We start from the raw sequence: 13,918 nt of genomic DNA, 5'->3' as shown, positions 1-13,918 counted from the left end.
TTCCTTCCTTCCTTCCTTCCTTCCTTCCTTCCTTCCTTCCTTCCTTCCTCCCTCCCTCCCTCCCTCCCTCCCTCACTTGTTCCTGTTCAGGGCTATGTACAATTTTCTCTAGTGATAAATGTTCAAGAGTTGGGTACACCCTGGAGAGGTCCATATCCATTCCAAGACAAGTATCATGGCTAACATATATTCATCCATCCAAATAGGCATTTGTTTTATTTATCTATGCGTTGTAAAGAAGCTTGTGCCTATCTCCATCTGTCATTGTGCAAGGGGTGAGGTACAACCTGGACAGGTCTCCAGTCTGTCACATAGAGACAAATGAGACAACATTTTCACTCATATTTGGGGACAGTTTAGAGTTATCAATTAACCAAACATGCATGTTTTTCATCTTTGGGAGGAAACCAGAGTACCTGGAGAAAACCCATATGTGCTTAGGGAGAACATGTAAACTCCACAAAGAAAGGCTGGGAGGCAAACCTGTAACCTTCTCACTTTGAGGAGACAGTTCTAACAACTGTGTCTTAATTGTAGATTTTATTTTGCCATTTAATCATGTTATAAATGTGGATTGATGGTCATGAAGTATTTCATTTCTTGCATCTTCTGCAAGTTTTTAAAGAATTTGCATGAGTACATACTTGTGGAGATTTTATGACTTATCAATCACAGTCTGTTCATCTTGCAAACATCTTCATGAAAATACATTACAGACATGCTTAGATTATTTTTTTTGTTCTAGAGATTTGTTGCCAAGTCTTCATTAAAATGTTGTTAGATTTATTTTGCATTAATTAAAAAAAAGCTGTACCATGAACTTTTCAAATGTAATAATTTCAAAGCAAAAATGCCCTTAAGTTTTGTAAAACAACATCCAGCAATCTTTTTATTTATTTTTTATTCTACTCTGCCTAGAAAAAAAAATCCTGTGGCTGGCTTGTATCAAATTTAAAGTCATGCTTGTGATCTAGCTAATGTATTTATATCTTAAGACAGAGCTATCACATCTTGAATGTGTTAATTCATGCAGGGTGGATGCATTTAGGCCTTTGCACCACATGCAGTTATCATTTCTTTCAATTACATGATGATTTATGTTGTTCTGTGTTATGCGAGAGACTCACTCATGTTTGTTTATCCATTTGATATGATAATAGTAGAACAAATAAGAGGCATCAAAAAGCAGTTTTGACAGTGTGATTGCAGAATGTGTGCAATTAATATATCTTATGTATTTTTGTTAATGTGTTTTTGCATTGTGTTATGCGAGATCAATATCCCTCTTGACATGTGAGAGCACAAATTAATTCAGTGACTGAATGCACTTTTTGCTCTAATGTATATTTGATGCACTACTTGTTTAGTGCATGCAGAGATAAAGTGAAGGTGGAAGAAAATCAACTGTAAAAGCAAGTTAAAAGCAGGTACAGTGGATAAACCTTGTTTTTTTATATTTTATTTCAGACGAGGTGTGGTGGGTTGGGGACATCAAGTAGTCTCTAATTTAGAGTGAGTGAATAAAAGAAAGTGGGCCAGAAAAGGTTCAAAATGCCTGCAATAACACAAAAGAAGATGAACATGGGAAAATGAGTTGCATGAGGTCATTAGGAGCTTTTTAAAAGACGAACAAGCTATACGCCAATGTCCCCCGTCGCTGAGGAATTTGAACCGTGAAAGTTTGTAGTTTTTGATAAGAGTGATTTTCTGGACAAGAATTGAACAGGGAATGCAAGTAAACCCTAATGTTTAGCAGTGCAAGATATTCAAGTGAGATGGACTTGGACTGCATATAAGAACAGAGGATTGTTTTGTTTTGCTTGTTTGTTCCAGGCAGTGCAGAGTGATGGATCCTGGCAAGTGAAGGGAGCAATTTTATCTACTACCAGACGTAATGGCATGGCCAGAGGGTGGCCACTGGTGGTCTTGGTTACCATAGACCAACCTTAGGCCACCCAAGCTACCCTAATCATTTGAGGAAAATATACTTTTAAGCATTTTTTTTCCCCCAATAATTTTCCATGGTGGCCTTTCTCATGCCTAGATGCAGCAAGATATTAACATGAAAGTTGGTACCTCACTTATTTTTTCTTATTCAGCTCACAAGCTATTTATGGCAGCAGTCATTTTGGATTTATTTTTTTTAATCAGTCTTTTTATTGATTTTTTTTTTTTTGAACATACAAACAAAAAACAAAACAAAAAGAACAAAAAACCCTCCCCTCCCACACCAGACTAACTAAACAGGCATTGACAAGTTTTCCACATACAACAAAAAGGCTACCAATTGTCCCAAAATCTTTTAGCAGAACCCTTCAGGGTATATCTTTTCTCCAAATGAACCCATATTTCCTCCCACAGACAAAAAAACATACGTTAGGCAAATTAGTAACTCTAAATAATTGTCCTAGGTGTGATTGAGAGTGAATGGTTGTTTGTCTCATTTGTCTGTGTCCCTGTGATGGACTGGAGACCTGTCCAGGGTGTCCCCTGCCTCTCGCACAGTGACTGCTGGACATGAGCACCAGAGACCCCTGTGACCCGAAAAAGAAGTGGGTAAAAGATAATGGATGGATGAATATGATGCATCACTCCTCCTATCCAATGAACATGGGGGTCCTTCCAACTGCACAAGACAAGTCTCCTGGCCAGAAGAGAGCCAAAAGCAATCACATGAGCCATCTTGGATTTGGACGCGACAACCCAATTTTCAAAAGGACTCTTTTCTTATGCCGAGATGTAGCCACACATCAAAACAGAAGTCGGTATCTCAATTATTTTTCAAGTTGCCGGGCTCACAACATGCAGGGACAGACAAACGTAGGGTATTTCCAATTCCCCGTCTTCGCTCTGCAACGAGGGGGAAAAAAGAACATAGGCAACAGATTACTATCTCTACTAATGGTAATAAGACTCACAAAAATGCAGCACAGTGATTCTTATATTTTGTATAATTTAGATAAAATCAATGTAGATTCTGCCTTAAAGATTGTATATTTGCTTTTAATCAACATATTTAAGGAAGAAAAATATTGCCGTAAATACATACAATTTGAAATAATTCATTTAATTTGATAAAATTAAGGTCTAACTTGATGTATTAAAAGTTTTAGCAGCCCAAGGAAAACACTCTTTTCAGGAGATGCCGCTGAAAACAAACAAACAGGGATAAACACCTTGAAACTGACATAAAATCTGTGCTATATAAACAAGAACGTACTTTGTGCCTTTCGTTTTTCTTAAATTATCATTTCTTCTTCATCTTTTTTGACCTTTCTGTGGTATGTGCCCATTTCTCATATATGTATATTTGTCCTCCAGCTTACAGTATTCAGGTGGAATGAAAGGTTTGAGATGATAACAGTAATTAGACGCCCCCACATCGATACTCAGAACAAGACATTTTGTCCCTGCACCATCATAGGCAGATGCAGAAGCATTAATTATAGTCATAAGAAGGCAGACTCTGTTAAACCAGGGTGATAACATGCTGTTTTTATGTTGTTAATGTGACAACAGAAAGTCAATGTACAGTTCTGGACAAATGTTAAAACAGCTGGGCTTAAAGGAATGCATTAGAAATGATTTTGTGTGTGTATATGCATTTGTAATTTTCATTTTTTTAAATAAAATTCTATGAACTTGTTTTTATTTTTACAGCTTGTCATTGCATGCTCATGTAAAAAATCTTGGATAGTTTGAAAGGTGGGTCACTGGTCATTCACTTGATTTGTTCACAAATAGCCCATGAAATTAAAAGGCACTATTAATTTTTAATTTAGACACCTCATTTAATGGTAACACCCACACAGCTATTCTTGTGACATTCAACTAGGCAACTTTGAAATAATTTATCATGTTACTTTAGCTTATAAGGCTGTACATAATCCGGGATTTGCTATGTTTATCTTAATTATAATTATTGTCAGATAAAATCGCACAACATTAATGAAAACACATTATACAAAGTTTACTTTTAATTAATATTTGTTCAATTTGAAATATAGTAGTAAAATTTTAATTAAAAAAAATACAACAACAAAAAAATGCCATTAAAATGTGTGTTAGGTTTTATTAACAAAAAAAAGAAATAAAGGTTGAAGTATGTGAATGTAGACATTCTGATTTATTTGGCAGAAAATGCACAGTTTATAGAGCTGTTGCTTCTCAGTGAGAAGGTTGCCAGATCAAATCCCAGCTGGGGATAATTTTGGTTGGAGTTTGCATTTTTTTCTCTGTGCATACGTGGGTTTTCTCTGTGTACTCTGGTATTCTCCTTTTAACTTTTACAGAAAGCAAAATGTTTAAGGTTGTGATGTTGAAGGTGTTACACGGAGGCTGTGCACTTACTCAGTTCACCATATGCTTCATCCTCTCCTTTTTTGTTCCGGTTTCAATTGGTCTTTACGTCTTGCTATTATGGAAACTGCTGGACCTAAAGTCTGGGATAAAAACTATGAAAATCTATCTGGTTCTGACACAGTGATGCAACCATATCAGTCTGAACCAGAACACGAACATAAGGAACTTACAAACACTTAAACTCAGTTTTGTATATATGTATATATGTGTATATATATATGTATGTATATATACGTATATATACATGTATATATGTATATATGTATGTATGTAAATAAGATACTGCACAGAACACTCAAGAACCTCCCTCCCTCATTCACACATATACTCTGTCTTATTACGGCTGATTCATTCTTCTTCTTTCAAGAGCATACCTCCACCTCTCCAAGTTCTCTTCCACCTGTTCCCTGCTCTCACCACAGATCACACTGCCATCTGCAATCATACAGCTTTTTGATATGTTCCCTTCATCTAGGACAACCAAGCATCTGAATTGCTTCATGAAAGTATTTTCATCCAATTCTATGCAAAGACGATTACCGCGCCTAATATTTTGGAATGTATTTTCTGGCTGTGGATCAATCCGTTATCTGTGATCGATTTATCTTAACTTGCTTGTGGAGCAGCCAATCAGATGTCAGGGTCTAATTGTAAGCCACACTAGTCCCGCACACTAATTTTGATGAGTGAGGTTGATAGTTATAATTTCATGATGACACTGCTGCACAGGAGCCATGAAATAAATAAATAAGGAGTGAAATAATTGAATGTATTTTTAAATACAAAATTTCTTGAAAATGACATTTAACTTCCTAAGACTCGGACTCTTGCATATGTGGATGCCAGGTCCTAGGAGGTTAAATATTTATTGTCATTGTTGAAAAGTTGAACTCATGTATTTAATGGGGCATTTAATTATTTGTGTATTTCATAATATAATAGTATATTTATCAGTGCATTAAATAATTAAATAATACATTACATTTTTTAATGTGGCATTTATTTAGTTTGTGGTAAGTTTCTTTCGTCTGCTCCCTTCTTCAGGAGCCACCACAGTGAGCAAACGCACATGAAAAATTAGTTTGTTTTACGCCGGATGCCCTTCCTGACACAACCTCAGACTTACAAGACTAAAGCACCGATCACCGAGCTACCGCAGCCCCCAATTCACTTCATTATGTATTTATGTATTTAATTTTGACACATTTAATCTTCCATGCAAGAAAGTCAATGATGAATGATAAAATGCCTGTCAAATCTGTTTTGAAACAATTATTGCAGGTCATTCTTTTTTCTGACTTCACACCATTCTCAAGATAGCAGTGCTTTTGTAAAATATAACAGATACCTGTATTTTTGTATATTTGGCATATTACATAAAAGTGTTTCATGAAATAAATAATGAGTATTTATTTATGAACGGGGGCGGCACGATGGCACAGTTGGTAGAGCTGCCACCTCTCACCGAAAAAGTTGCTGTATCAAATCCCAGCAGGGGACCTTTCTGGGTGGTTTAGCAGGTTCTCTTTGTGCATGTGTGGGTTTTCTCCAGGCACTCTGGCTTTCCCACAGACAAAACACTAACATGTTAGTCTAATTGGTAACTCTTAATTAGCCCTACGTGTGAGTGAGAGTGAATGGTTATTTGTCTCGTTTGTCTCTATGTGGCCCTGTGATGGACTGGAGACCTTTAGTCCAGGGTATACAGGCTTGCACAGTGAGCTGGACATGGGCACCACTGACCCCCGTCACCCAGAAAGATAGAAGCGGTTAAAGATTATTGATGGGTGGATGGATTTATGAACAGTATTTATAGGGAGTTAGTGTTGTACATCAATATCTCATTAACTCACCTCAGTTTGAGGAAATCTAACTTAATTCTGACAGAATTGTTAAGCTAACTTTCTAAATATTGTTATATATATATATATATATATATATATATATATATATATATATATATATATAAACTTTTATTTGATTACAACGTTCTAAAAAGTCATGGCGAAATGAAGGGAGAGAAAAAAAACATGAAAATTTTGCCTTTTGTAGACATAGAAACCCTTGTCATCACATGTCAACCTAACTGCAGCTTTTTTTTGTTGTTGTTGTCAGAAACAACTATTCCTTTTGTTTGGCATCTCTAGAAAAGACAGGTGGATGGAGGTTGCTGCTGGAGCAAAGATGTTTGTCTGTCTCACGGTCACTCGATAAAACACATACAACACTGGTGTGTTCAGTGTCATGAAGCTGCAGCGCTGTTTGAGTTCAATCTGTCCTTTTTCAGAGTTTCAGAAAAGGCTTAAGTATATTGACACTGGGCGATTGGATTTGTCCCAGTCTGCAGAGTTGATTTTTATCTGATCTTCTGACTTTAGAAAATAAGATTTGTTCAGAAATTAAGCTTTTGTAAAGTTGCTCAGAGATGTCAGAAGAATCTCCCTTGTATCCCAAAGGAATGAAGCCCAGGTGACTCTTACCTACCTGCTGTAATGGCATTGAGTTGTTAACAAGTCTGTGGAAGTTTCAGGAGCTAAAGCTGTGAAGACTGTGAATGGTGTGTGCGTGAGTGGTGTGTGTCTGTGTGTGTTGGAGGGGGGGGTGGGGGTGCAGCATGCACCAGCGAGGGAAAGACTGTATTGAACTGTTCGATCCCCTGAGGAGTCATGTCTTGTGCTACAAATCTGCCCCTCCGCTAATTAGTTTAAAACATCTGTCCAGATTGAAGCTGGTGGGAGGTCATACTGGGGGAAGTAGAATCATGTGTAGCAAGTAGTGCTTGCACACAAACCAGCAGCATCAGTATTTACATTTTTACAATATTGTACACACCCAGATGCATCCACAAATTAACCTCTCTGCACTATAAATCTGTATTGGTGAGGGGAAAAAAAATGTATATATATATATATATATATATATATATATATATATATTTTTTTTTTTTTTTAACAGACTCTTTATTTTATTTATTTATTTATTTTTGTCAAAGTTCCAATATGCTGTCATCAGTTACTGCTGTCTTCATCGCATGCTATCTTTATTTTCTTGTTGTCTGCTGCTAAGTTGAGAAATGTAAAAAGATAAATCTTACCAGTATTGAACCGGTAAGTTTGGTGTGTAATACATTTAATAGAAACTTTTGCCAGAGTTAGCCATATGCTGGTTGACAGGAATGGTGCTATTTATTTATTTATTTATTTATTTTATTTATTTATCATGATTTTACTCTAATAGATGCACAGATCTGTTTAAAACAACTCATTTTAACCATTGCACCACTCTGTTTTTAAGTATAAACTTGAGTAATTTTATTTGGAAAACCAAAAATGTTCCCCCTGCCTTATTCTCTATTAATATACAAAAAAATGAATTAATTAAATTATTATTTAGTTAATAAAAATACATATTTTATTGACATATGGCATAAAACAAAATGTAGTGATACTGCAAGGAGTGCAGGTTAAAAACTCTTTTTACTATAAGCATTCTACATGTAGCGCACCAAATAGAAGTATTTTATATGTATACATTTATTTTGGATTTTTAAATGATTAAAGTTGTTTAAAATGACAATGGGCACAAAATCTTGGAAATTTTGATAGGGACAATTACAAAGAATACTAGATAAAATTAAAAAAAAAATGAAAGAAAAAAATGCAGAGCTAAACATCTGTTCACCCTTCTTTGATTCTCACTGCTTTTGGCCATAATTATCTAATAAATCAAAACAGAAACTGTGCAAAACATCACAATTATGTCTCGTTTTCTATTTTGTTATTTCCTCAATCTCATGCAAGGAGAAAGAAGAGAGTAAAGACGCATGGCAAAAGAGACCCTAATAGAAATGAAATATGAGATAAAATACATTTTTGCTTCTCCATCATTTTCCTTCTCGGCTGAATCCTTGTCAAAGTTGTACCCGTGTTCTTCATAGACAAAGTGTTTTATGGCCACCCACTATGTTATAATGATGAAGTTTTATGGAGACTGTGAAAGATTAATCCACTATTAACTATGCTCTGCCACCTTCTCTAGCTGTTGCCTTTTGTTTACAGCTAAAATGTGTTTTATGATACACCGTGCTCTAGTCACCAAAACAATTATACCTAATGAAATACGAGTGACACTGTATTTTTACACTAGAAGGGGAGCAGAGGGGAGGAGGCAGGAGCAGGTGCACAAAAGAAGACTGAGCACTATGAGAAGTAAGCAATTAAAGGCAAGATGATGGAATGAGAAGGTGAGACAGGATAAGAGAAACAAAATAAGTGATGGATAAAGAATAAGGGATGAATCAATGGAAAGGTACGTTATTTTGACAAAAGGATGTTGAATACAGAATAACAAGACATAAATGATTCTTGTTCTAAAGTAAATAATATCCTTGGGAAGATTTACAGATGATAATAATTAGCCCTGAGAGGATTTTTTTTTTTTTAAAGGATCAAATTAATCCAGTGATTTCTTTTTCGATTCATCTGTCATTTACACCTCAATGTTTGAAAGAGGTATTATTTATAAAAGTAGCAGCTCCACTGACTTTATTTTGAATTCATTTTTTACAGAACAAGTTGACAAAAGTACAAAGGTGGACTTAAGTAGGCCTGAAACGTTCACTGGTTTGATTTTCAGCTGCATGAATTGAGAAGCATTGTCTGTCACTGTCTGAGTTCATTATTTGGTAAAATCCTCCTTTTACACAAGTTGCATATTTAAAAAAAAAATGGGCCAAGGTAAAATAAATACAATTAAAAATGCCAGTGCAGTGAAAAATGGATGATGTAATAAAAAAGGTGGGTATGTGTATCTATAGGTTTATCTAGGCATAGGTACCGTAAAATATTTTCCTTTTGCCCTTTTATTACATAAACACAACTGCAAATTGACCTTGCTGAAGGATTCAACAACTGTTTAGTTGTTGGTTATGTGTTTAAATTAAGTTGTACCATTACTAATTCATGCAAAGTTTACTCCCATGTCTTTTGTGGAAATCAAGCCGTTTTATAGCGATGAGTTTTCTGTATGTGTGTGACTCAAATGCAGCACCGAGGACAAAAAAAAAACAGTCTATCCTCCAAAATGAGATTAATCTGTGTGAAATAATAACATTTTACTGTTGAAATGTAAGTATGTGTGTTTATGTGGGTGTTTTCCATCTTAGATAAGCGAGCGTCGCAATATTTGCAGTATGAAAAAAAGCTGTTTGATTGATGCATTGAAAACCTATGCAATATTTTTTCATATTAAATAAGTCAAGCTTCACATATGTTAAGCCTTAAGCATTTAAAACTTAATATCAGCACCTAGGATGCTAATACTACCAAGGTTTCAAAAAATAATAATTGTATTTTGTGTCAACATTCTTTGCTTTATCCTCGTTTTAAAACATAAATATATATCTACATTTTCTTCCTCATTTTTATTGTGACTCTTGTGTGTTTGTTGTTTTCAGGTGGTGGAGACCAACCTGGTTGCCTTTGATTGTCACTGGATCCTGATTAATGAGGTCAGTGCTATGGAAATGATTTATGGGTGCTCAATGGATGTACATTTGGTTCCCCTATTTCTCAATTATCTTAAAAAATATTTCTAGGTTTGGACTCAGAATTCTTATCTCTCTTTAGTCTTTAAAGCTTACAGAAGTGAGGAAAACAACAAAAAATGACTTTTTTGAGATGCGTTGTTTAAGGAGACACATTGATTTGATTGTTGACTGTATGAGACTTGGACAACATCGGTTGCAGCACGCCAAGTTATTGTTTAGTTCCACTTAAAATTTTAATAAACACATATAGTAATATGCACAAAGTTTATTATTAATTTAGGAATTAAATTAAGTTATTTGGTGTAAAAAAATAAGCGTATACAGAATAAAACAAATCATTTCACATTCGAACGATAATTAAAACTAGATTTGATTTAGCTTAAATTAGTTTCTTAAACTAATTAGACAAAAAAAAAGAATCACTTTTACGTGTTTTTGGTCACACAAAATTGGATAATAATGATAATATATAAATATATATATATATATATATATAATTAATGTGAAACTCTGCAGGACTAATAATGATGAAAATTATAAATCATGCCAAAAAATGGTTGGAGGTTTCAGCAGTCTAAAGATTGTTTAGAACCATGTTGAAGAATAGATTTAATGTCTACCTAATGTTGAAGATGGTCCAACCCCCCACCACCACACCCCACCCCCAATACAAAAACAATTCAAGTACAAGATTTTCACAAGTTTTAGTGAGCTTCTACTCTGGTGTCCTATTTTAAGTCACTGCCTGCAACTATAGTAAATGCTTCTAAATGCCCCAGGGTCCAACAGTCCTACTATGTTCTTTCCTATGCAAAGATTTCTGGTTTACCAATTTTTACTCAGCAATACATTCAATAATGCTGCTGGAAACACCAACCATGGCAATGTCAGACTTGCTATAAGGGGTTTATGATTTATATATATATATATATATATATATATATATATATATATATATATATAATTTTTTGTTCCATATTTGAAATTGGTCAGAGGCTGTACTAACATTGTCAGAATTCACCCCTAAGTGCTTTAGAAAAAAAAACTAAATATAAAAAAACCCTCTATAATATGTCTGTTTTTTTTCAACCAATAATGCATGTTAGGATTAAAGGCAGCAAAGAATCCTTGGCTCTCCACTTCAGTGGATATGGTAGACTTGTCAAAGAAACAAATCTGGATAAATATGTAGAAAACAACCACTCTTTAATGGTTATTGGCTGCACACAGATAATTATGCCTCTTAACCCTCACCCATCTGCTAATTGAAATAGATGGCGTACTATTATGTTTTTTTTATATGAAAGTCTGGGGACTTTATCACTCACTCAAAACAGGAAATGTATGTGGTCTGCATTTTCCAGACTTAATGTCTTTGTACATTTCATTTGATTGATGACATTGTCAAGAAGCTCACAAAGAAGTCTGTCTATACTTGACTACCAGCTCCAGCTGTCAGATCAGCTGCACTTTTCACCCCATCAGGCTTCTGGTGTAGTCTGTCACTCTTCAGCTTCATTATACCAACCGGTTCTTTGCATAGACTCCTGAAAACATGAACATATTTGTGTACAGCCTACTGTGACTTAATGCACAACCTGTCCACTGAGACATTTAGTAGCAGTTACCGTACATAAATCAGAACACGTGAAGTGTTATTTGCTTTCTGTAAGAAATAAAATGTGTATAAATATAATAAAACTGATAAACTTGTTAAGCTGATGCTCTGATCATGGTAGGTATGTTTGCCTTGTTGAAGAAAAAGTGAATAAAAAAACTGAAAAAAACTTTATCATTGATGGAATTAATAATAATAATAATAACAATAATAATGATGATGATGATAATTAGTAATATTATTAACAAATTAGTAAAGGATAATTTGTTTTCATGAATTATTAGTTAACAGATTGCACATTATTATAAGGCATAAACTTAAAGTCATTTTGTAATTCCTGTGGGTAGCACGGTGGTACAGTTGGTAGAGCTGTTGCCTCTTAGTGGGAAGGTTGCTGGTTCAAATCCCAGCTCGGGGCCTTTCTGGGTGGAGTTTGCATGTTCTCTCCGTGCATGTGTGGGTTTTCTCCGGGTACTCCGGTTTCCTCCCACAGACCAAAAACATGCATGTTAGACTGATTGGTAACTCTAAATTGTCCCTAGATGTGAGTGAGAGAGTGAATAGTCGTTTTTCTTTATGTGGCCCTGTGATGGAATGGAGTCCTATCCAGGGTGAACCCCGCCTCTCGCACAGTGAAAGCTAGACATGGGCACAGTGACCCCCGTGACCTGAAAAGAAAGAAATGGTTAAAATTATGATGGATGGATGGATGGATGGATTGATTTACAGCCTTTATTTCCAAAAGTGATATTTTCTGTTACATTTCAATTATGTTGCCTATTTTATTCCAAGGTTAGAATAAATAATGGATGACCTCTTTTTTATTTAAATCTGTATCTCCTTAGTTTATTGCACTTAAATAATAATAATAATAAGGCAGATGATTAAATGAAAACTGTTGCAGTTTTGACTTTCAACACAAAATTCCAAATACTCTAATAGTTGAAGTCAGAGTGGTTACAACATTTTGTTTTATATTATTGTTTTTCTGCACTACTTCTCTGGAGACTGAGGATTTCAATGAGTAAAAGTGCTCTCCATCTCTATGGATTATTATACATGAGAGGATACTGTATGGTTGTCATAACTCAGCTCTATCTACAGCCAACAGTCAGACTGCACCACAGAGAGAGAGTTCACAGCTTATAATTGATCATTCTTCTGTCACCCATCATTTTCTGCTCTTCTCAGTATCAGCCGATGAGGAATTTGAGGACAACTAATGATAAAAGATGTTTACAGCTTCTCTGGTTCCATGCCATTTTCTCTCGTTTGAAAGATAATTCTGCCCTTACCCAACTCACATTTCTTAGAGACTGGATGTTTTCTGCTGTGTTGTAACTGATAATCTTGCCTGTTACTGTTCACTGTTCTATACTGTTGCCACAGTTATATCACTGTCTATATTTAAATATATACAGTAGTCCCTCACTTAGCATCCCGCAATAGGTGAAAATCCTCAAAGTAGAGACGTTCTATTTATGTTCGTATTTATATTCATTTTAAGGCTTTATAAACCCTTCCCACACATTTGCAATGCTTTTAACAATGTTTGCACTTGATTATTTTAAATAAACGATCCCTGCCGCCCGTGTGGTTCACTCTGCTATAAGGCAGGCACCACCACACCCTCCTTTCTTTTTCCGAGGCTGTTTGTTGCGCGCCTACCTGCTGTGTATATCTGGGACACGATGGGGAAAGACAGACCCTACCCCCGCCTCCTCCTTTCACTTTATCTGCTGTGAAAGAGCCTCAGAAAGAGAAAGGAGGGGGAAGGGGAGTCTATCCTATACAAGACTGAGCTATACTCAGCCATGCTCAGCCACTCTCTCTCTTTTAAACTGATTCACTTTTATTTTTCCACCTAAGCATTTTATCAGATATTCTACATTTGTTCATCTGAGCTGTTCATTTCTGCTCCCTGAGCAGTAGCGATGGAGAAAGATGGACCCCGCCCCCTCCTTTCTATTTCTGAGGCTGCCTATCACAGCAGAGAAAGAAAAAGGAGGGGGCGAGGTTATGGTCTGTCTTTCCCCATCGCCTCTGCTGTGATGGGCAGCCTAAGAAAGAGAAAGGAGGGGGTGGGGGGTCTGTCTTATACCTGAGTGAGCCACACGAGCTGCTCACTCCATACATCAGCCAATCGTGTGTCGTGTACAATCTTTCATTGAAAACCCATGACAGAATAAGTCTGTGTAAATCGAACCACGAAGTATTGATGGACTACTGTGTGTGTGTGTGTGTGTGTGTATATACAATTATATATATATATTATATATATAATTATGATTAAATCATATATATATATATATGATTTCAATGACAGGGCTTTAATACAATACAATTATATATATATATATATTTTTTTTTTTTTTTTTTTTTTTTTTTTT

The 13,918-nt window shown here is 35.4% G+C and overlaps 1 protein-coding gene across 1 annotated transcript in view; it reads left to right on the top strand.

The window, feature by feature from the left end:
- grid2 (glutamate receptor, ionotropic, delta 2) overlaps nucleotides 1–13,918 on the top strand; it is a 724,936-nt gene that overhangs the window by 506,298 nt on the left and 204,720 nt on the right. The window contains exon 5 of the mRNA XM_037680996.1: nucleotides 9,818–9,871. Within this exon, the coding sequence (XP_037536924.1) occupies nucleotides 9,818–9,871 (54 nt within the window). The remainder of the gene's footprint in view (nucleotides 1–9,817; nucleotides 9,872–13,918) is intronic.

This window comes from Nematolebias whitei, chromosome 8, assembly GCF_014905685.2.
Source record: "Nematolebias whitei isolate Nwh7 chromosome 8, NemWhi1, whole genome shotgun sequence".
Lineage (NCBI taxonomy): Eukaryota > Metazoa > Chordata > Actinopteri > Cyprinodontiformes > Rivulidae > Nematolebias > Nematolebias whitei.
This window is presented reverse-complemented; position numbering and strand designations above follow the sequence as displayed.